Source organism: Benincasa hispida, chromosome 11, assembly GCF_027475165.1.
Source record: "Benincasa hispida cultivar pf3 chromosome 11, pf3_genome.v1.1, whole genome shotgun sequence".
Classification (NCBI taxonomy): Eukaryota; Viridiplantae; Streptophyta; class Magnoliopsida; order Cucurbitales; family Cucurbitaceae; genus Benincasa; species Benincasa hispida.
Window position 1 is genome coordinate 53,367,255 of NC_143488.1, and position 23,789 is coordinate 53,391,043.

The 23,789-nt window shown below is 33.6% G+C and overlaps 2 protein-coding genes across 3 annotated transcripts; both read left to right on the top strand.

The window, feature by feature from the left end:
• The first annotated feature begins 490 nt into the window (after positions 1-490).
• Positions 491-4,968, top strand: APC10 (anaphase promoting complex 10). Its single transcript, XM_039047063.2, has 6 exons — positions 491-918; positions 1,007-1,067; positions 1,152-1,244; positions 1,346-1,416; positions 4,307-4,411; positions 4,501-4,968. Exons 1-6 carry the CDS (start codon positions 740-742, stop codon positions 4,568-4,570), a joined length of 579 nt encoding a protein of 192 aa, XP_038902991.1. The 5' UTR covers positions 491-739; the 3' UTR covers positions 4,571-4,968.
• Positions 4,969-11,908: 6,940 nt separating this feature from the next.
• Positions 11,909-16,966, top strand: LOC120091458 (Transducin/WD40 repeat-like superfamily protein). 2 transcript variants are annotated; one of them, XM_039049491.2, is made up of 16 exons: positions 11,911-12,123; positions 12,194-12,309; positions 12,416-12,524; positions 12,613-12,677; positions 12,979-13,017; positions 13,146-13,242; positions 13,370-13,466; positions 13,935-13,998; positions 14,070-14,146; positions 14,250-14,322; positions 14,421-14,500; positions 15,039-15,123; positions 15,222-15,290; positions 15,371-15,438; positions 15,522-15,570; positions 16,276-16,966. In XM_039049491.2, exons 1-16 carry the CDS (start codon positions 12,057-12,059, stop codon positions 16,636-16,638), a joined length of 1,518 nt encoding a protein of 505 aa, XP_038905419.1. In that variant the 5' UTR covers positions 11,911-12,056; the 3' UTR covers positions 16,639-16,966. The 2 variants fall into 2 exon arrangements, with proteins under 2 accessions (XP_090162793.1, XP_038905419.1); XM_090306667.1 differs by lacking the exon at positions 15,222-15,290 and having other exon boundaries at positions 11,909-12,123; positions 14,987-15,123; positions 15,342-15,438; positions 16,276-16,786.
• Positions 16,967-23,789: the final 6,823 nt, after the last annotated feature.

Below are 23,789 nucleotides of genomic sequence, written 5' to 3' on the forward strand. Positions count from 1 at the left end.
TTAGATTTCATTGCTGAAATTTTCATTGGAGGTGGTTGTGAAGCCCGAAGTTATCATCGGAAGTGGTCGTTTAAGTCCGGAGTTAGTTCTCGGTGTGTGATCGTGGCCGATGAGTAGAACCATTGAAAACATGGGAAGAATGGAGAGTTGGGGTGAGTTAGTAAAATATACCAACTCAACTCTACCAACATTTAAAGTTGGTGGGTCAAACGATAAGTTGGTATATTACAACAACTCGACTCAACTCATGTTGGTGAGTCAAACACCCATAAATAACTAACTATATCAACTTCAATAGTGTTACATATTTATCAATGAACTTCATTTTCTTCTATTTCTTTTATATATTTATCGAGAAACTTTAACCATGTATTCCAAATTTCAAAACTTAACTTAGCACCAAACTTATAATTTAATACTATTTTTTTAATAAACAACAGGAGAATAAGAGATTAAACATCTACTAATACCACTAAACGAAACTCAACTTGGCTCCTAGTTTAATAGCAATACATAAAACATAAATGTTACATTTTTGTTGCACCTCTCCAAGTGCAAAGCCGAACGAAGACTTCTTGTGGGGAGACTATCAGGCCCGCGGTGGCGGACGGAGACGACGGCAGCAATCCAGAGAGAGCAGGGGACAGTGTCGAGCGCCGAGCACCGAGCGTGACCGGAAGGAGTGGGCTCTGGTCACCTACGATCAAACGAGATAGCGGAGCTCGAGGAGGCGGAGCCTATGGCGACGGAGTCGTCAGAGGGAGAAGACGATATGAAGCTCACAGGAGGAAATCAAGTCCTCGCGGTTGAAGAGGACCTCAGAGAAATGGGAAAAAAGGCCGCCTGGAGCGTCAGCTCGTGCAAACCCGGGAACGGCGTCTCCGCTCTACGCGACGATAACCTGGAAACTTATTGGCAGTTAACATTACAATCTATATCTGTGGTTCTCCATCTGTTTTGCGTAGTGTTAATGCTTGTGTAATATTGCTAACATTGTTGGTTGCAGATCTGATGGCGTTCAACCTCATTTGGTGAACATTCAATTTCAGAAGAAAGTGAAATTACAGGTATGTGTGCAGCTCATTTTAGGTCGGAAGTGTTGGAATTCTCCTCAAGTTGAAATGTCAAGGAATAATTGGGAATGTTTGCAGCTGGTTGTTCTCTACGTAGATTTCAAGCTTGACGAGAGCTACACGCCGAGTAAGATATCTATACGCGCAGGGGACGGCTTCCATAATTTGAAGGTAATTCGCAATCTTCAGTACCTCGATCCAAACAGAATCGCTGGTGTTCTATGTTCTACAGATTTCAACCATTTTGAATGTATTACTTTGGTTGCATTTAGGAAATTAAAACCGTGGAGCTTGTAAAGCCAACTGGTTGGGTTTATCTATCATTGTCCGGAAATGATCCGAAGTAAGTGCTGAACATCAACACCGCTACTATATCTGTCTTTTCTTTGCCCGTTTTCTTCAAATACAATATCTTCATTTGAACTGCAGTTATTTGGCTCAATCTTGAGTTAAGAGCTAATAAAAGATGCACGTTGTTAGGATTAGATAGGGTTTATCTTGGGTTTAAACTCAATATGACACATCATTGTTATTTTCCTAGAGTTCTGTTTGACAAGAATAGTATTTCCCTCGAGCTAATGGAGTATATATTTTGATGAAAATTCTTATCAAAAGAATTTAAGCATCGCTTTGTTCTTGGTTCATCAGCCAATGACACTTCTGCAGCATTTCTACACTAAGAAACATTTATTGAGTTTGATAGCTCGTGCTAGAAATATTGAAACATAGGCAAGAAAATTAAAAGTCATATCACTCAACCACACTTAACCATTCACTACCTGCCTACCTCTTATACAATTCTCTTTTTATCCTGTACTACAAAAGAGAGTGGCCCACACTCTAACAAAATAATCGTCACTTCCATCTAACACTTAACCCTTACATTTAGGTTTGTGCACCTTCTCCTTGCACAGGTAATGCAAATTGGAGCTTTCTCATCCTTATTGAGATTGTTCTTTTGAACTCACCGAATACTTCTTCTTCTTCTTTTTGGTGACATTTCCTTATAGGTACTCAAAAAATGAAAAGAGAGAAAAAAATAGACTATGTGACTACAATCAAAACTAGACTAGAAAAATTAATCGTGCTGTAAATTTGGATATACTTATAAGCTCATTCTTTGGTTAAAATATGTTTGTGTTATCGTTAGACGCTAGTATCTCGTGGGAAAGCACACTTTATAGTGAGTAGACAAAACTAGCTAGAACTTCTTTTATATGCACTCTGGAGGTGCAAAAGTGGTGATTGATGGATATACCCCATTTCCAAAGTCGAAATCTAACCAATTTTACCGGTATGATAATCAAGAGAAAGGATTCAATTCTCTATATCATGCCATTGATATGAATTGACAAAATCAACTATTCCATTAGCTCAACTTCATGAATCTGGATGGGAATCATCCGTCTAACTAGGTGTCAGACTAATCAGGTAAGAGGAATAAACTATCATAGCTCTACATAAAGCAATTAGATGAAACGTAACTCCTATTTACTGACAGGCACACATTAGAAAGTATGGCATTGATGGTATGAAACTACAAAAAGGGGAAACAATCCCACATCAAGAGAGTTACATAAAACTTCTCCAATTGAACAAAAGAGATGAAAGGGAAGGGACAATTTTAATAGGTATCCTTTATTACTTATGCTTTCTCTGGTGACAAGATACAGTCTATCAACTATGACCAATTCAAGGATGTCGTAAATCTCTTTACACTTTCCTGACTAAAAACAGAAAAACACTAGAAAGTCCAACTGTTTACAAGATAGTTACATATAAGAAAAGAAACATAACTAATAATGAAGGTTAAAACTCCCTATCAAACATATTCAAATATAATAACTACTGACATTTCACTTTTCAGAAAACTACTGTTTATCCTTGTTGCTTGTGACCAAATTGCCCCTGGTTGGCCCATGCGTAAACATTCACAATTGGATGGTTTAACAAATGAACATCAAGTTTTGACCAGGAAAACAATAGAGTAATTATGTGGAAAAGGGGACGATTTATTTTATTCTGCCTAGTCCAGAAAAAAGGCCCAGTGAAATGCATCCTGAAAAGCTTTTTTCCCTTTTTAAAAGGGTGGCCCATGAGTAAGATGGAGAAGACTCAGTGGTAACGTGGTAAACGGCTAGCTATGAGAAGCTTGACAAGATATCCTCTCAAAAGGTTTTAGTGGAACTTCATGTGAGAATATGGGTTTATGATTCTGAGCTGTTTCTGTTCAGGGAGCACCAATGAGGACATAATGCCACATAAGGCATTCTATGCTAGAATTTGTCTTGTGTGTTTGTGGCCGTGTGGCTGAGTTTCAACAGAAAGAATTTACTTTTCTTTAGGTAAAAGTTTCGACATATGGATTCATAAAGATGAGGACGGGGGTTCCTTCATCAAAAGAGATTTTTTGTTGAAAGTACCTTTGGTTTCAAGCTTCCACAGCCAAGCATCTGGAGATGGAAAAAGGTGAATGGAAGATAATCTGTGAACAAGCTCATCTCATTCCTCAATTTTCTCTTCTTTCACAATGAATCTCAGCCTCAAGTCGAATCGAATTCTGCCTTCCCTGGATCCTATATCGAAGCTTGGTTGTGAAGAAAAATGGTGAAAATATGGGGAAAGTGAGCTTGAGCGGCCGGGAAAGCATTAAGCAGTCATTTATCAAACCAAAAGGAAGTGGATGCACCATTGCAAATGAACCATAAATCAAGTTCTGTAGCTTTATGTTGGACTTCCAAGGTCCATGAGCAGATGCTAAAGAAGATGTTCTAGGCTCGATATTGTGAGGAGTAGTGCGATATTTAGCATCAATAATCTTCCACCATATTGCTTCTCTGTCCAAGACAGCGCCAAATCCATTTGCCAAGGATGGTCCTATTCTTGTTCAAGACCCCCATTCTTTTTTTTTTATGGGAAGGAGCTTGTTCCATCTGATAAGATGAAAGCCTGCATTCTCATTCTTGCCTAGAAATTCCTACAATTTCTTTCAATACTTTTGGCCACCTTTATATATATATATATAACACTTTGGGCCACTTTTAGTGGCATTGTGGATAGAGATAAGTATTATAATCGGATGGTTAATGTGGCTTGTATAAAAATGGAGCTTTTCCTTTCATCCTTCTTTTATTTGTTTTAATAAAACGTTTGTTTCTCATTAAAAAGGGATTAAAAAGGGGTAAAAAAGTTACTCAAATCCTGAACTCATTTAGAACAATTACACTTTGCAGGGATACTTTCGTGAACACTTTTATGTTGCAAATTGCCGTTCTATCAAATCACCTGAATGGCAGGGATACTCACGTCCGCCAGATCAAAATTTATGGACCTCGACCGTGAGTCTCCATATGCTTTTATTCTTGCCAATTGGAGATAACTTGAACCATTCATGTCATGAATTTTAACTACTTCTTACATCCTACAGGAACCCAGTTCCGCATCAACCATTTCAATTTACTTCAAGGGAGTTCATCACTTATTCTATTATAAGATGACAGGAGAAAAAAACTCGTGATGAATGATTGGGAATCAGCAAGTGAGCAATGCATGTTCCAACCGTGGAAAATCGTACGTATATTTTGTTTAAAGTTAAATAGAATCCTTTTGACCATATCAACCTGGATCTCTTTGGAAAACTTGGATAGTTTTATATTCAGGCATCAGTATCGTGTTTAAATAATTGCAATTAGGACCGTGCTTTTAAAATTTTAGGAGATTCAATCTTTTTTTCCCCTTATCTGTAATGTAATGTGTAATTGTTTGTAAATAAAACAAACCGTAGCTTCTTTAATTCTAGGCTTATATCAGAAAGTACTATGGAGAACAAAGAGACTTCACTGCAGTGGAAATTGCATTAAAAAATTTCAGGGTTCCTCCTGAAAATTAAATTCAAGTCATTTTTCCTATGGATTTAACCAGGAGAGAATAGTTGGTGTTATTTATGTGCGTGAGAGAGGGATATGGGTTACAAGTTTCACCCTATATTGAGGGGGGTTTTTCCTTCTCTCCGAGTTCAAAATGGAGTGAGAAATCGAACCATCAACCTTCGAGATGGTAATTTGTATTTGTATTTGCTGAGCTTGCTTGGACTGACGGGTGCTTCCGTTGTACTTGGAAATGCTAAAAAAAAATTGTTATGACAATTATTTTTTTTGGCCCCAAGAAAAAGACGGGGTTTGTCCGTTATATATATATATATATATATATTTGCTATTTTGTACTCTATATATCTCTTGGGATACTTTTGAGCGTGGATAATTTTCTTTTGGACTGATCAGACTATAAAAATTTGCGTTAGGACGTGGATTTTAGAACTTGATTGTCATCATGTGCAAATAGGTATTTCATTTTGAAAATAAGCTTCATAGATCATAATAACTTCGTGTTTTTTATTTGAATAAGAGTGAAAGCATATAGGACCTTATTTGAACCGGGTCTCTTCTATAGAAGAGTGGAGACATAGCTGAAACCAAAATCCCACAAATGATTCATTGGTTCTTTTTTGTTTGGAGGGGGTGTGGTGGTGATTTTAAAAGCAGTTAGGACCACCTTTCTAATGTTCAAAAGCAATTCAAAACATGCTATTTAACCCTTCAAAATAAATTTTAATTTCTGAAAATCACCATTAGAAGTCTAAATTCAAATGCTCCACTAATTTTGAATGATTAAATATTTGTTTTAGATTATTATAAAATGTAGCAAAATGTTAGATATTATAATTCAATTTACATTTGTCTACTAGTTTAAGTTTTTGGGTCAATTGATGATTTAAGATAGTATCAGAACAGGTTGATTCAGGAGGTCTTGTGTTCAAGTCTTTGCATGCAACGTTCTTTTTCTCCCAATTGATATTAATTTTCACTTATTGGGTCTTATTCATATTTCAAACTCACAAGTGAGAGAGAGTGTTAGATGATATATAATTAAATCTACCTTTACCTCTTAAGCTTTTGGGTTAATCAATGATTTAGGGCAAAAATGATTTTAATAATTTTAAAATCACTTTCAAACATACATTGATAGGTTGGAATAATTACGATAACTTTGTTTTTCTAAGACAAAATCACAAGTACTTAGAGTAGTAGTCAAGGTTATTTTACCTTACACGTATTGTTGTCGCTGTTCGTTCGAGTGGATCGGGTAATCGTGCTTGAGCGGGAAAAGAAAAGACAAATCATAAACAATATTGGAATCGATTTCTATAAATACATGGATGAATCCTAAGTCCAAAGGCATTTGAATACCATTCCTCAAAGTCATGGCTCTGGAAAATTTCACTAGTGCATTGAGATTGTGAAACTCATCCATTGAAGCAGTAATTAAAAAAAAAAAAAAAAAAAGCGCTTCATGTTTTGCAATTTTGTTTTTGATCGTATCTCCTTCAATATGATTTCGTTTTAGTTAAATAATCACACTTGTTTTTGTGTGTTTAAGCGTCTTTCCAACTATGTTTATAAAATGAGTAAAATATTTAAAAAAATAATAATGACTTTTAAATGGCTTCACAAAGTTTAAATTTAAGATCAATTTAAATTTTAGATATTAAAGTTAAACATCATATAATTTTTATTATTATTATTATTTTTTTTTGGAGGGGGGGGGGGGGGGGGGGGGTCGAGATAAATGTGATCAAATTTATGGCATTTGATGTTTTGGTAATTTACAGGCAAAAAGTAATTTCACTCTTCAGAAATTGGAAAGAAAAAAAAAACTATTATTTTTTCTTTGGGAAATAATATAATTTTTTTATAAAGTTGTTCTATTTAGTTTCTGGTTTAATTTTAGCAATTTTGATTGTTTTTCAGGTTTATTATATTTTTTATATGAACTACCAAAATGTTTATCTTTAAAGACACTAACACTTTGGTCCTTGTTGTTTTATTTTCCCACCTAATGTCTACCTGTCAAATGTTTGTCTCTAATCAATATTGCTTTGAATCATGCTAACATTAAACATGCAAGTACAAATTCTCAGAACTATATCATTGAATTCTCAAAAATAAAATAAATGTAAGGATCAAAATAATTCATTTTCTAAAATTCAGGATCAAAATAGACATTTTAAAAGTTTAAGGATAAGAACCACAATAAAACTAGATTGAAAGTCCAATGACTGATATAGAAACTTGAATTTATTAAGATGGGAAACAAAGGCACATTGCAAAATCATATAAGTCTATTACTAAACCACGAGGAAAACTATCACAACCTCCGAGGATTTATAGCACCATTACAAATAAATATTGTAAATTATCTTCATACCTTTAAAAGGAAGGTCGACTTAAGCTATAGACGAGTGAGGTGATCGCCTAAGGTCCCCATTTTAGAAAGGTCCCCACAAGATGGCTAGTTTACTCAAAGGATTTCAATAAAGTTTATTGTTTTTGTTGTAAATTATTTGATACTAAATCTACAGTTCAATTAGCTGATGAAGGAGTTAATGATTGAAAAATCTTAGTTATCGGCTTAAAAATCATTAAATTAGTAATGAACAGATACCTAATATGAATGCTTAGGTTGATTTACAAATTAGATTGTTAAAAAATAGAACAATTGACAAATATGTTTAAGAATTAATTAATTAATTAAAAAAAACATTGGAATAAAGTATCAACACAAATTATTGTTGTTAAAAGTCTTGGTACAAATAATTTAACATTTCAAGGAAGTTTTAAAAAAAAACACTAAGTTTAACTGTAATGATTGTCGAATGTGATCCAATAATACAAGAACATGTTCGTTATATCCAAAATAAAGAAATTCATCATTATTATCTTAGACGTGATATACAAAATGAACTGATACAACTATTAGGACTTGAAATAAAAAAATATAATTATTGAACAAAATTAAAGAAGCAAGATATTTTTCAGCTATATTAGATCGTACACTTGATGTAAGTCATCAATAATAAAAGTCTCTTATATCAAGGTGTGTTGATATCTCAAGTCCAATAAAACTAGAAGAATATTTTTTAGAATATTTACAAGTTGAAGATATCACTGGAAAATATTTTTTTGATGTGCTTATAAATACAATTAAGGATCTTAAACTTTATACATCGAATATAAGAGGACAAGGACATGACTGACAAAGACATGATAATGGATCTAATATGAAATGAAAACAATAACATGTACAAAAAAAGATCACTATAAATAAATCATAGAGGATTTTATACATTGTCATAATCTTGATCTAATGCTTTTTGTCATGGTTAGCTTATGTCATAAAGCCATGATAGTTTTTGGAGTTGTCCAACATATTTATTCTTTATTTTATTCGTATACAAAACGGTGGAATCGTTTGCTATATTACATAACCAGCTTGATTATCAAACCATTATCACAAACATGATGGGAAGAAAGTCGAATTGAAAGTGTTAAAGCAGTAAGATTTCAAGTGCCTCAAATAAGGGACACTTTATTAAAATTAGAGGAAAGTAGTAAATATCCTAAAGTGAAAAATGAAGCTAATTGAGCTACTTATGAATTTGAAAATTTTGAATTATTGTTAGGCATGACTGTTTGGTATGATATCTTATTTGTTGTAATTTATGTAAGTAAAGTCTTGAAACATAGAGATATGCATATTAATGTTGATTTAGATCGAGTGAAATGTTTGGTTTTATTTTAAGAAAAATATAGAGAAAATGAATTTACAGATGCTATGATTTTAACTAAAGAGATTGCAAATGATACGAAAAATACAACCAATATTTTCGTGAAAAAACGATGATTCAGAGAAAAAATAATTTGGCAAGAATGTTGACATTGAAAAAACATGATCATCTGAATGTTCTTTTATAATTGATTACTTTTACTATATTATAGATCAAGTAATTTTTTCATTTAAAAAAAAAAACCGAACAATTTAAATTATACAAAAATATCTTTAACTTCTTATTTGATATGAAAATTGTAAAGTCATTAGATGATGATCATTTGAAAAGATGTATTAATTTTGAAAATATATTAAAACATGATACATTTCATGACATTAACGTTTTAGATTTTTTTTAATTAAAAACATGAAGAGAAGTATTGCAAATTGAAATTGATTGTTATATTAAAGTATTAAATTATATAAAAAAGGCAAATGCTTTTCCAAATGCATATATTGTTTATAGAATATTATTACCAATACCTTTAACGGTTGCTTTTGTTGAAATAAGCTTTTCAAAATTAAAATTAATTAAATATTATTCAAGGTTAATTACGTCGCAATAAATATTAAATGGGTTGACAATATTATCCATTGAAAAATATATATTAATGAACTTAGATTATCAAAATTTAATACATAATTTTGCATCTCAAAAAATAAGAAAACAAAAAAAGATAATATTTTCTATATGAAGGCCTCTCGAAATTTTACCCTAGGCCTCATATGATTACGGGATGGCAACAATGAGGTTGTGGCTGGATATACTCTCTCCCATCTCTGTTTCTCGTGGAGGTTTTTCACCCCATCTCTTGCGTTATCCTTTTGGAGAATCTAATTGGAAATTTATTGTTCATATGGTGGGTTCTCGTAGAGAAAATTCAATGTTCTTTTTTTCCAATTAAAACAAGTAATTGATAAATATATTAAAATTTTATGAGGCTGTTTGGGGCGCTGAGTTGAGATAGGATGTATGGAGTTCATATGTCCGAAGTTCATATGTGTATGAAGTTCATATGTCTGTGTCTGGGGTGCAAAGTTATTTGGTATGAGTTTATATGTCTGTATTTGCGGTGTAGAGTTATTTGGTTTGAATTTATATGTCTGGGTATCTATGCAGTTTTTTTAACTCTAAATAATATGTTTTTATAGTTATTATTTTAGTTTTAAAACTTTTTTATTCAATAATTCTATCAATATTTGTTTGAATATAATATGGATGGCAATTTTTTCTTTTAATTTTTAAAGTTTTTTTTTTCCCTTCTTTCTTTATTTGTTGGGCAATAAACAACAATTATCTAATTACATTTATTGTAGAAATATGATTAAATAAAGTGAGAAACTAAAGCAAAATAAAAACTTTTGATTATAGCTATTTTTTTTCGATGAATTTCATTATCATCATCTTCTTTTTTTTTTTTTTTTTTTTTTTTTCCCCGTTATTCCTATTATTGCTCTATATTTTTACTATGTCATGATTTTTTTAATTAAAATCTCCCCCGTCATCGGAACAGTCAATTGAATGTTATCACATTTCTTCTAATAATTTCACATTCATTTCCTCTAAATTCGGAGAATCATCGGAGGACAAATCTCTAATTTTCACCAATTATAGCTGAAAAATATTCCAGTTTTTTTCCTTTCCATTTTATGTTTTTTTGTTGTTATATGTTACATACTTTTCAACTACGTATATATTTTCCGTCTAAATATTCTTAACACTCATTTGATATGTGAATTTATTACGTATAAATATTACACTTAACGTAGACAAAATAATATATTTTTATATATAATCAACAACCCCACAACATACTTTAACCGTTATTAGTTTTATAGCAGTTGGAAGTGGTTGTCGAAATTGATTATCGAATATGGCTTTTGCTGAAGTTTGTAGTCGGAGGTGGTTGTCGAAACATGAAGTTGGTCACATGAAGGTGTACTGGAGTTGATTGTTGAAGTTTGTCATTGGAGGTGGTTTTCGAATCCTATAGTTGGTCAGACGAAAGTGGTTGTCAAAATTGATCATCAAATATGATTTTTACTAGAGATTGTAGTTGGAGGTGACTGTTGAGCCCGAAGTTAGTCGTATGAAGGTGGTATTAGAGTTGTTATTGGAGTTTTTCGTCGAAGGTGGTTGTTGAAGCCTCGAGTTGGTCGTCAAAGTTGCTTACTCAAAGGTGATCATCGAAAGTGATTTTGATTGGAGTTGTAGTCAGAGCCTACGAAGGTGGTTGTCGAAGTTGGTCATCGGAGTTTGTTGTCGGAGCCAATTGGTCGTCGGATTTGGTAGCGTGAAGATGGTCGTCAGAGTTGGGTCACCGGAGGTGCTTGTCAGAGTTTGGATTTTGTCGCTAAAATTGTCATCAGAGGTGGTTTTCGGAGCCTAGAGTTGGTCGACAAAGTTGTCATCGAAAGTGGTTATCGGAGCCCGGAGTTGGTCACTGGAGTTGTCATTTGAGGTGGTTGTCGGAGCTCGAAGTTAGTTTTCGGAGTATAATGAAGCCAGTGAAAACATGGGGAAGGGTAAGTCAGTAAAATATACAAACTCAACTCTACCAATGTTTAAAGTTGGTGGGCCAAACAATAAATTGGTATGTAAACTCAACTCATGTTAGTGAGCCAAACACCCCCTATATATTTTTGTGTTCAACTCAATACTATTTTCGTTCTATTTATTTAAGTAACTAATTAAAAAGAATATCCAACATTTTTTTCAAAGAATTTTTTTTTTTTTTTATAGATAGAAAAAAATATCAAATTATTTTCTTTTTTAAAAATACTGCACTAATAGATTTCTATCAACGTTCATCAGTGATAGACTTCTATCAATCTCTATCAAAGGATATTAAAATTATGCTATTTTGTGTAAATAATTTTCCTTATTCTTTTAGTTTTGAAAGTTCATTTTTTTTAAAACTTAAATTTGAGGGCAAAAATTAAACTTCATTTGGAATTTAGTCATATGCTTTTAGACTCTTTATAAATAAGATTGAAATTCCAACTTCTGAAACCAAAATAATTAAATTCAAACCATTTTTAAAACTATATGAGGACAAATTTGTAATTATACCCTAATATTTTCCCAAAGAAAAGGAAAAAAAAAAACCCAAATTAATCATTATTGGGTTGGAAGAAAATAAAAATGGCGCCTCCGCCAAGAACGAGCAAAGGTTAAATTCAAGTTCCCGCCATTAGAAGCACACCCACTGGCGCCAAGTAGTGTCTCAAATCCCTCTTCACATTCAACCGAAAATTCCATCTTCAACATTTTTCATCCTCGTTTCCCCTCTCTAGAGACTGATTCAAGCCACTCTAATGGAGATCTCAAGATCGCCATCGTTTTTCCAAGATCTCAGTTCCAGAGAGCTCAATGGATTCAGAGGTTTCCATCTTTCTTTTCTTTTGGTCTGTTCCGATCTATGTTTTCTAACACTCCACAATCTCATTCTCAGTTCGAAAGCGGCCGAGATTTTCCGCTGATGTTGCTCTTAGCTTCAAGGAAGTCGGAGCTATGTCTGTTGAACACGACGGCGACCAGACGCCTCCATTGGCCGTTTCGTTCTGCAAGGTTTTGATTCGATGAGCTTCTTTACATTGTTTCATTATTTTCTTTTTCTCTCCTTTTTGGATTTGGTAATGACTGGAGGATGTTGTGAACTTGTGTTTTTTTCTAGACGTTGAATAATTCCCACGTTTTTGCACTTTCTGATGAGGATGGGTACGTAAGCCTGTTCAATACCCGTACCAGATTTTCATTGTTTTCATCTCACGAGGAAAATACAGGTTTTGATCTCCTTTTCCTCACATCAATCATGTAGAAAACTTCGATTGATTTTAGTTTCTATGTTACTGACTGGTATTTCTTTTACAGAGAAATCTAGGGTTAGTGAATGGGAAGCACATCGCAATGCTGTGTTTGATGTTTGTTGGATTAAGGTAGTTTACAAGTTAATCCTCACTCTGTAGTTACTACTTCAGACTCTTTTTCCCTTCATTTTTATCAATATAATAAAAAGTCAATACTTAGCTAGGCAGAATACTTGAAAGATTGGCCTCTTACTTACACCACTGATTTATATAGTTCTTATGTAATGGTAACTGCATCCTAAATCGTGAATTTGAACATAACTTAGTAGAAAAATGCACCAATTACCATCCTAAGATTTCACACCACTTTAGTGGTTAAACTCGGTAAAAGAAAGGGCATCCTAAATCATGATATGCTAATATTTTTCAGGACGATACCCAAATGATTACAGCCTCCGGGGATCAATCTGTAAGTATCACCATTTTGCTCTTAAACCAGTTTATTCATTTATTGAACATCCTATTCTATATTTTAAACTATGTCATACTTTTTTCATCTGGGAGTAAGTTATACCTTCCAATTCGACTTCTCTGCAGATGAAGTTATGGGATGTTCAGGAAATGGAATGCATAGGAATATTGAGAGGGCACAAAGGAAGTGTGAAATCTATATCTTCTCACCCAACTAATCATGGTACACATTTCATATCCTTCAACACGAGAATGTTTTGTCTAAACATTCAAATAACTATGATTGAGGGAGCGTGAAAAGGTGCTACTGTCCCCAAATGATTGATGTTCAATTTCATTGACTCATACAGATCTCATTCTATCTGGGTCAAGAGATGGCTCATTTGCTCTCTGGGACTTGAGAACCACTTCTTGTTCCAAAGTTGGCAGGGAGGAGATGTGCCTAAGGTAAGTAGATGGTGTATGACGTTTTAAGTGAACTTCAATATCAAGTAACTCGGTCTGACTGAAATCCCTCGTAGCTTACGCACTTTTTCCAACAAATATTTTTATTAAAAATGTTTGTACATCTTACATTTTTGTACAAGTATTCTAAATAACAATTTTTTGGTTGCACTATATTGAAGATCGTGGAGTAATCAAGTTATCTTTAAAGACATCATTAATTGTTTCTTCAAAAATGGATTTTAAATTAATTCAATTTTCTATAAAAGAATGTTTTCCATTATCTAGAATCAATAAGTATCACTAAGTACACTTTAAATTAATTTTTTTTTCAAAGTTGTATATAGAAAAATTGATTTTGTTTAAAAACAAAATTTTCCCCCAAGAAGTTATTCCAAAACACTAAGAATATATATATATATATATATTTTGCATAGTGTTCTTAAAAATTCCCTAATTACCTTTGAACAGGGCAACTGCAGTAGTTAAAGGAGCCCATCTTCCCTCTCATGCAAAGCGTATCAGGCGTCAAAAGGTTCGCTATTGGCATTTTCTCTTTATCATTTGATTGGTATACAACCAACCTTAGTCTTTCAATTTTTCCAGTCTGCTTCGAAGAGCATAACTTCTGTTCTTTATCTAAAAGACGAACTCTCCATAGCCACAGCTGGTGCAGTGGATAGGTGCGTACAGGATTTACATTCCACTGTTTTTATATAGAGCTAGGGGTAGATTTCTGTGTCAGAAGCTATACATGTTACCGATGTTAGTTTTTTCTGTCTTTAGCACAGTGAAGTTCTGGGATACAAGAAATTTGAAAACTGCAATCACTCTGTGCCAACCCAAATCCAGTGACAAGGTAATGTTCAAATCAAAGATACAATGGCATCTTATTTAGATTTCTGGAGTACCATTGGTGTCTCGAGTCTAATTATAATCTACCATGTCCATTTATAGGACACGAGATTACATGGTATATCTAGCTTATCCCAAGACGCGAATGGGGCATTTCTTTCAGCATCTTGCATGGATAATAGGTAATTAACTCATATAATAGCGAGCCATATGTTCCACTTTCATGGTTCCTATTTACCTAGGTTTAGATTTCGTTTGGCTGGTGGTTTTAAAAGAAAGCAAAGATAATGATAGTGGAATTCTTCCTTGCCAAATTTGGAGAGAAGAATACCACGTTATTCTCAGATAAGCTTACTTCTTTTAATTTGTTTTGTAATTGAAGAGGTACAATTTAGCGTCTCATCTTGGAGTGCCTTGCACAATTCTTTGTGTAATACACAGTTTTCCTCATCAATTTAGATTGGAAGTCTTTCCTTGTTAGTCCTCCAAATTAGGCGTTGGGACCTCTTGTCCGGCCTCCACATCGTGTTTTCCTCTTTTGTTGAGTATATTATTTTCATCGTTTCTCATGAAAAAAACACCTAGCTCTAGCTTCTCTTGGGAGTTCGTGCCTGCAAATTGCTTATTTTGTGCAAACTTGCCTGATATCATTTGTGTACTTTTTATAGAGCAAGCAGCAGTGCAAAAGAAAATGACGTAAATTTTCTGTGTCTGCAACAGAATATATTTATACAATGTACTTCAGCTGGAGAAGGGTCCTGTAAAATCATTTTCTGGATGCCAAATAGATTCTTTCTTTGTAAAGGTGAGTGTTGTTTCAGCAAGCCTTGAAATCACTAGTTCTTCGCCAAAATTTCATTGGAATGCATTTTCATTTTTAATGTTTAATTCTTGCCTTTTCAGTCTGCAATCAGTCCCGATGCTTCTTACCTTCTTAGTGGTTCTACTGATGGAAATGCCCATGTTTGGCAGGTCCGATTCTTTTTAATAACAAGCTTTATTTTTAATATTGTTAAATTATAGAACGAATTCAAAAGCTGTGTCCAAATCAGGTGGACAAGCCTCATGAAGATCCCATCACGTTGACAAAACATAATGGGGAAGTTTCGGCAGTGGATTGGTATTTTCTTTTAATCTTTTGCCACTTGTTCTCAGCCCAACACTATCATTAAAATCTTTACTGAAGATTTTAGCCTCTTCCAGGTCGCCGTTTGAAGTTGGGAAGTTTGTGACATCTTCAGATGATTTCACGGTATGCAAGTGAATTACAAACCGGATGTCTATTCAGTTTTATTATTCCCTGAATACAATTCATTGGATTGCTAAGATGACAATAGGTTAATCTAATGACACTATCCCATCTCTAAATTTCATACTCCTTTAGTCCTTTTTAACCCTCAAATTTATATTTTAATCCAACTCTAAAAGTTCTGTAGTTCTTACCGTGATCATTCACTAGTCAGTTTGCAAATATCCAAATCTGTTTTGAAACTCAACATAGGTCTTCCAACAAGTGAGTCCAAAGATGAGGGTTTCAAACACTTATCATGACCTAACTTGAATATGATCTATTCTATAGACTATAAGTTGTACAATTGTGTCTTTCGAGTTCTATAAATATTAGATTTCAAATGCTTATCTTTGCAAATATTTACTCATAGTTTTTGCCATGATCTTTCTTTAGTCATTTTGAAAATATCTAAACCTGTTTTGAAACTCAATATTGGTCTTCCTACCCGTGACTTTGAAGATAAGATTTCAAATACTTCTCATGACCTTGAACATGATCTGTTCTATAGGTTATATAATTGTGTTTCAAGTTCTAAAAAGATAAGATTTCAAACACTCATCTTCGTAAATATTTACTCAAGTAGATCAAACATGTGTCAAATTTCTGCTATAGATTGTCTTTTTGATGGTCACATGAGATTCTTACTTTTTGCAAATTATCTAATAGGTTCGGGTATGGAATTCTCAAAACAATAGTTGCAGCTCAAGCAAAAGGCCAACTTCATGCAACCGAAAGAGAATTATGGCAATGCCGACTATAGAACAGGCAAAAGACTCTGATAATTCAGATTCTCCATACTTCGAGAGAGCTTGTACTTCTCCATCTAACTCAAAGGCTATGGACATGGAGCATAAACTAGGCACTCCTGAATCCAAGGTAAAAAGATTTTTATCAGATGCTGCTGCTGATTTGATTGACAACTTTGAGAAAACTCCTGAAGCCAATTCTAAAAGCCCGTCTTCTGTTCTCAATCCTCCTTCCTCCATGAAAAGAAAAACAATCAGAGATTACTTTCTAGTTGCTCCATAAAGCAATCCTCACTGAGAGTATATATTTTTCCATTTCATTTTTAGAGTTCACTTCATTATATAGCCTTCAATTTTTGTGGTGGGTCCAAATAGAAGCCTTCAGAACAAGAAACCTCCCCCAGTTTGCACTTGGAAGCTGATCATTTTCTTGTTAAATTTATACCTTGGTTTTGGATGTTATGGGATGATGTGCTTGGCTTGTATTTGAAATGTACAGTGAGGGGATGCAGTTTTGTATAGAGATTTATTTTAGGTTAAAAGTCTTAAATTTAACCTCCCCACCCTCCTTTTTCCCTTGTCTTATAAATTACCATGAGGCATGCTGGTTACATTGTGGAAGAATTTTGGATAGGTTCAAGTATTGAGTGGAATTTTAAATACATGCCCTTTGATTTCAAAGATTAATCAGGATTATAATTCTTCATTAATTATTAAGACCATTGAAATTTTGTAATTACATTTTTTTTAGTAAAACAAGCAGAATATAGGAATTAGAAACTCTTTTGAGTGTACGTCAAATTGACCACTCATGTGCTCAAGTGCCAAGAATGTTGCATGTATTTGAAATTAAAATAGTTAAAATTACTCCACTAATGTTAAAAAATTATTCAAACATAAAAAAGTCAACAAGTTGTATTAATAATTAATTATAAGACAATGTATGTTAATTGTTATTTTTTTTTAAAAATAAGGTATAATTATATTTGCCAATAATGCTATTTTGTTTTTACTTTTAAGAAAGATAGACGTTTTGTTTGTAGGAAAGGAAAAGATTGAATATGAACAATATAAGAATATACAAGAAAAAGAAAAGATTTTTTTTTTTTATAAAGTTGGTTTGCATGAGGTTGAACTTGTATAGATATTGATCTGATGTAATTCGATGATCTTTAGTATTTGATTCTCTGAATCTTTCATTTGAATGCAAAGTTTTGGAAGAATTGTTGACTCCTCAAATAAAGTTTATCTATTTATAGAGTTTTTTGGTAGGTTTTGTGGGTTTGGGCTTGATTGGACCTTACTCTTGAGCCCAATTAGCTGAACTTAGACTTACTATGACTTTTGAGCAAATTAAGCCAATTTTTGGGTTTAACGGAATTATAGCCCAAATTATAATATCAAAATGAGCCAAATTAATTTTACTCAATCCGATGCTTGTGATGAAAAACACGTGGCATTATCGAAATTTGTCTTCAACTCCAATTTGGGACACATGTCAACTCTTAATTGGTCCCAAATTTGATGATTTGAAATTTTCTCTAGTAAATAAGGTGACAATTTGTGATTGATAAAAAATTTCTCCAACAGATGCACATTTTTGAGATTTATGTATAGATCTGGGTGGATGAATCTTGAAAAAGATGGAAGTTAGAATCGAAATACAAGTAATTTATTCTTGACTTTAATATGTTGAATTAATCAAACCATGAATTTAGTACCTAAGTTCAATTAAAATTTGTGATAAAGTTTGGGACATGGCCAAACTCTGATTTAAGAAAAGCTTCAAGTTTTATCTCCAATTTAATTTAATTTGGAGGTAAAAGCTTAGAAATTTGAATTTAATATGAAATTTGGAATATGAGCAAATTTTTAATTTAAGGAAAACAAATTTCAAGTTTTATCTCCAATTTAATTTGATTTGGGGATAAAAACTTAGAAATTTGAATTTAGTATGAAATTTGGAATATGACCCAATTTTAATTTGAGATAAATTTAAACTTTATCTACAATCTATTTTGATTTGAAGCTATAAACCTCAACCATTTGAACTTGGGACAAAATTTGGACAATGCCCAAATTTTAATTCAAGGCAAATAGAAGTCCTCAATTTTAATTTGAGATAGCTTTAGATTTTTATCTACAATTTATTTGGACTTAAAGATGTCCAAAAATTGAATGATTTGAGTTCAAGGTAACATCTGGGATATAATTTTTTTTTTTTAAAATTTTAATTTGAGGTTTCATTTACACGATCTAATTAGATGCGAGGAAAAAAATTTAAATGATTTAAATTTGAAATAAATTTTGAAATATGACAAAATTTAAATGAAGTTTAAACAAACAAAAAAAAATAATGCAATTTAAATCTAATTAGATTTCCTAATTTGAAGAGAAGGATTTACGCTCCCAAGTCCCAAAAGTAACATTTAACCATCCGGCGTCTCCAAGGGAAAAAATGGTGGGTCTTTTTCCAATCATTTTTACGTATATTTTATTTTAAAGAGACGCATGATGAGAGAGACGAGAGAAGCTGGAACCCAAGACCACAAATGGCTGTGGCGGCGACGAAAAGAGACGCGAATCAAACTTCGGCGATTGTTACGGCGAGCCATGGTTCAGCGGACGACGGTCTGCAGATGATTGATCGGAGTAGCGGCGACGACGGCGTCGGTGTGCGAAATACCCCATGACTGCCGGCGGCGAAGAAAGGAGGTGCGAATCGAGCTCCGGCGATGGTTGCGGCTTGCCACGGTTCAGCGGACGGAGACCTGCAGACTATTGACCGGAATGGCGACGGCGTGGTGGCGACGACGTTGGACGAAATACCTCGAACGCTCGACGACTAGGGGACCATGGAAGCGACGCGGCGTGACGGCGACAGTTGAGAGTGAAAGAGTAGAGAGAGAAGAGAAAAAAGAAACTGGGGGTGGGGGCCACAAAGAAAAAAAAGAAAGGGATTAGGTTTTTTTCCTTTTTGTCTATTTTGTTATTATATATGTTTTTTTTTTTAAAATTATTTCAAATCACGGTTAAAAATATTTATAAGATATATATTTTTTTTAAAACTATCGATATTATAATCTATCAATATTATTTATAGATATTAATACAAATATATAATTGTATATTTGGTTTTAAAATTTTGTTATATTTTGTAAATATTTTAATATTTTTTTATATGGGATAACAATTCATTCGTTTTTCTTTTTTCTTTTTAGTCTGGATTCTTTATCTTCTGATTTCCATTTCTCCTTTTTTTTTCCTTGTGTTTTTTCCTGCACTTTCTCTCTTCTTTCTTATATTTTTAATTTTTACTTTCTCTCTTCTGATTTCAGTATATATATATATATATATTTTATTTTTAATTTTTACTTTCTCTCTTCTTTCTTCTTTCATTAACTAAATTAATTTCAAAGTATTTTTTTCTTTTTTTTTTCCCACTTGTTTTTTTTCCTCTCTTATTTTAAATAAAGTTTGAACCTTTTTTTCCCCTATGTTTTCCTTTAAACTAATTTGATTTCAAATCTTCTTCTTCTATTTTTTTAATTTTTTTTTTTAAAAAACTAAATTAATTTCAATCTTTCTTTTTCTTTTGTTTTTTAAACTATTTTGATTCCAATTTTTTTAAACTAATTTCTTAAAAACTAATTCTTTTTTTATTTTATTTTATTATTATTTTTAAAATTTGATTTGCTTTGTTGACTTCCGCATATCTCTACAAAATGTGGGTTCTTTATATATATATTAGTAAGGACACTTTAATATGTGACTGCCACCTCTGAATGAGATTGTCACTGACATAGCTCCTATATGGATGATTATGTGATCAGCTCCGCTGATAACGATTTGACTCCGGCTAGACACAACTCAATGTGGGCGACTATGTAACTTGTAGGGATGGTCGCCAGCTCCGACAATAACGATCTGACTTCTGCTAGACATAGCCCCTATGTGGGCGAGTGTGTAGCCTGCAAGGATGGTCGTCAGCTCCGTCAACAACGATCTGACTCTTGCTATATAACAATCTGATTCTTGTTAGACACAACCCCTATGTGGGTGACCGTGTAGTCTATAGGGATGGTTGGCAGCTCCCACATTTATTCTACATTTATTTACTTAAGCAATTTATTACTTTCCTTCTTTTCTTTTTCTTTTTTATTTGGTATGACAAGTGACTTTTTTTAAAGTCTTTCACCATGGTATATTTCACAGAGCATCCTAACCCAAAAGAAATATGCTTAATCATGTTAAAAGATGAAAGTCAATCTCTTGAGAGTGGAATGATCCTTCCCGTGGGAGAGACGGTGTACGAGAACTTTATGGAATCTCAACCTCCCATAGACAATTCTCCCAACTCGATGGTCTAAAGAGCGACCTATGAGGCCTAATTCATCGTTGAAGGCTTGGTTTTTAGAGTCTTCAATACGTAACAAAGCTCTAAATGAAAATCCAGAATCAACGTTGGGTCGTTTCATTATTAACAACAAGAAAGTTCGATGGGGTGCTTGTTGAAGATTTATGGAGAATTCTTCTACATCTCCCATTATTAGGAATGGTTAGAAGTCGTAGTTGCTCGTAACACAACAATACTCAAGAGAGCTCGTTTGTTCAATGCTGTTTTGGCTTGCTTATACACCTACGATCACAATAGTGACATTGTTCAAGCTTTTTGTGAAGCATGGTGTCCCTCAATAAATACCTTCCATACTTCATCTGGAGAGATGTCTATTTCTGTATGAGACTTATGGAGATTAAGGGGTCTTCCCATCAACGGCAGATTTTACGAAGAAAGCATTCCTAGCTGTAAGGATCTACTGGGGCCGTCTGAAGAAGAAAATTGTCCGAGAAGTTGCAAATATCTAATTTCTGCTTACTATCACATTGTTTCTCGACGAAAAGATCACTCTCGAATTCTTGTGAGTGCATGGATCTCTTTTTGGCTTACACGACTCAAGGTGGAGTATCCAAAGCCACTGACACACAAGTTAAATAAATCTTCTCGTCTTTGCTCGATTCATAACCCAGATGGAGCTCCCATCTGACGTCCTGATTAGTCCGAGGATGAACTTAATTTATTTCGTGGACTAGCCATCGCAGATGAATTCAAGGATAATACCTATTTGGCCACCTTTCTTTCCTGCTGGTTGTGTGTGTTCCTGTTTCCCGAAAAACACAACTCTATCCGTCTGGAGGTTTTTAAGGTTACTAGTCTTATGGCGGAAGGCTATGTTTTAGCCTTGTTGTTCTTGTCTTGGCCAATATTTATAGCAGACTATGCCAAATTTACGAAGCTTCTCCTTCAGCTAGTTATTCAAATGCATGTTTTCCCTTTACATTATGTTCATGGATGGTTTGCCATTTATTTCAATACACATTACAAAGTTCCCACACCTGGTAGGGGTTCGCTAATGGTTGAATTTTCTGGCGAAGGTGGAGCTAAATACTATACTAATTTTGAAGCTCATATACATATTCATAAGGATAAATATGTGTCTTGGCATGCGAGACTTCACAAGCAAAAAAGATGAGCTTTTAAGAGATGATGGAAAACTGACTTTTTGGCTTTATTCATTTTTCGTGAGTATTTGCTCTTGCTTTCTATCCTCACTGTGTGAGTCTTCCATGGTCATTGAGGCTTATAATCCTTGTCGATTTAGTCAAAAACTTGGATTCTACCAAGATGTTCCGTATGACTTGGGTAGGGAAGTCCCTGAAGCTAATTTCCCCAACGTACTGCGACATTGAACGATATGTGTCCATGACAATACTTTGTCCTAAGTGTATCTTCCTGTGCGTCCATTGAACTCGCAGACCATGACACTTATCTTCTTCACTTCTCACTAAATCTAAGGTTACCAAAAGGACCAAAAATGATATAGGAGGTAAACAGATCTGTATGCTTGGAACTAGTGGACCTATTCTTGTGCATACTGAAGAAAGTCGTATTAGCAATGAAGACCATCATTGGAAAATATCTAGAAATTCTGATAAACAACCAATATGCGAAGAAAGATTTTTTGACGGAGTTCCACGTGCTTCACAATTTTTTGATATCACCGCTCTCGAGGTACGTGTTTTGCATAGTTTTTTTTACCTATTTCTGTATCATCTTTTTGCTATTATTTGTTTACTTATAACTACCTTTGCTTTGCAGTCACCTTTAGATGATCGCATCCTAGACATCGGGGAGACCTCAAAATATTTTGTGAATCCGAATGGTTATGATTCTACATTCGCTCGCATTGGCAAATTTAAAGCACCATTGGACACAATTGCAACTCCAACATGTCTTCTTGTGATTAATGAGTCACCCAGGCAGGTAAAAAAAACAATGCCCGTGGCTTCTTCTGAGGTCTTCGACTTTTGTGCTATCAACGTAATTTTTTTTATGTTCGATGTTACGCTGTTTCGGCTATATGAAAGACTATACATAAGAAAATTATGTGTACTCTTTTTGACAAAGTCCTTTATCTTGAAGATGAAACCCGTAAGATATTTGAGGCAATTTTTGACATTTGTGGTGTTAATCTTCCTCCTCTAAAAAGTCATCGATGAATATTTTTAAAAGGTAGTATAACCAGTTACAATCATCACTTTCTTCCCGACTGAGTTAGGTAGATAAAAGTCATTGACTGGAGGAATCCAAGTTTAACTTAGAGAAGATGCTATATGATGAAAGTAGTGTATTTTCCCAGAAGAAGGGACTTCTGGAGTGTAATTCGTGCATTGTAGGAAGAGAAAGAATTGTTAACCAAGCTAGAAGCTATCAAAATTGAACATGCTGAGTGTCCAAGCTGATTTTTGAAAGCAATGAACTTTTAAAACAACATAAACTTGAAGCATCTAAAATGCAAGAGAATATAAGTAATCTTGAAAGCATTTCTACTCTTATTGAGAAAGATACCAACGCTTTGGAGATCTTTCGTGGAATGTTAGAGGCCACGCAACAGAAACTGGAGAACTACAAATGCGCACTATGAGCTAGCTTTATCTATTTTACTTAGTTGGGTGCAATATATTGTAATAGCTTTACGGTTTTATCATCCCTAACTTATTTTTCCATTTTTAGATATGCTTTTCATATTGTTATGTTGATGAATCTTCCTATCATATGTTTTGTTTTGTTTTGTTTTGTTTTTTTTTTTTTGTAAAACTTGACTGAGCTTAAAAATTCCTTTAAAGTTGCCTATGTACCCTTATAGAAAAAGGGATCAAGTCATAACGTAGTTTGATAATTTTTTTTTTGGTCGTTCACCTTTTAAGCTCATGTGGGCCAGAAGCAACGTATAGTTTACACTCTTATAATGAGTTTTTCTTTTTTAAAATATGTTTATCAAGCACAAAATTTCTTAAGAAACTTTTCGTTGATTGGGTCAATTCTTAATCCGTCTTGATCAACGATCTTGTACGCTCCATTTGTGTAGACCTTTT

What these genes read in the sequence shown, in the direction of transcription:
- LOC120091458 (XM_090306667.1), top strand. Translation starts at nt 12,057, where the DNA reads ATGGAGATCTCAAGATCGCCATCGTTTTTCCAAGATCTCAGTTCCAGA. An exon ending in AGAGCTCAATGGATTCAGAG is followed by an intron (nt 12,124 to 12,193) that starts GTTTCCATCTTT and finishes TCTCATTCTCAG; the next exon opens with TTCGAAAGCGGCCGAGATTT. An exon ending in ATCTCACGAGGAAAATACAG is followed by an intron (nt 12,525 to 12,612) that starts GTTTTGATCTCC and finishes TTTCTTTTACAG; the next exon opens with AGAAATCTAGGGTTAGTGAA.
- APC10 (XM_039047063.2), top strand. Translation starts at nt 740, where the DNA reads ATGGCGACGGAGTCGTCAGAGGGAGAAGACGATATGAAGCTCACAGGA. An exon ending in ACGGCTTCCATAATTTGAAG is followed by an intron (nt 1,245 to 1,345) that starts GTAATTCGCAAT and finishes GGTTGCATTTAG; the next exon opens with GAAATTAAAACCGTGGAGCT. An exon ending in TTGTCCGGAAATGATCCGAA is followed by an intron (nt 1,417 to 4,306) that starts GTAAGTGCTGAA and finishes TACACTTTGCAG; the next exon opens with GGATACTTTCGTGAACACTT.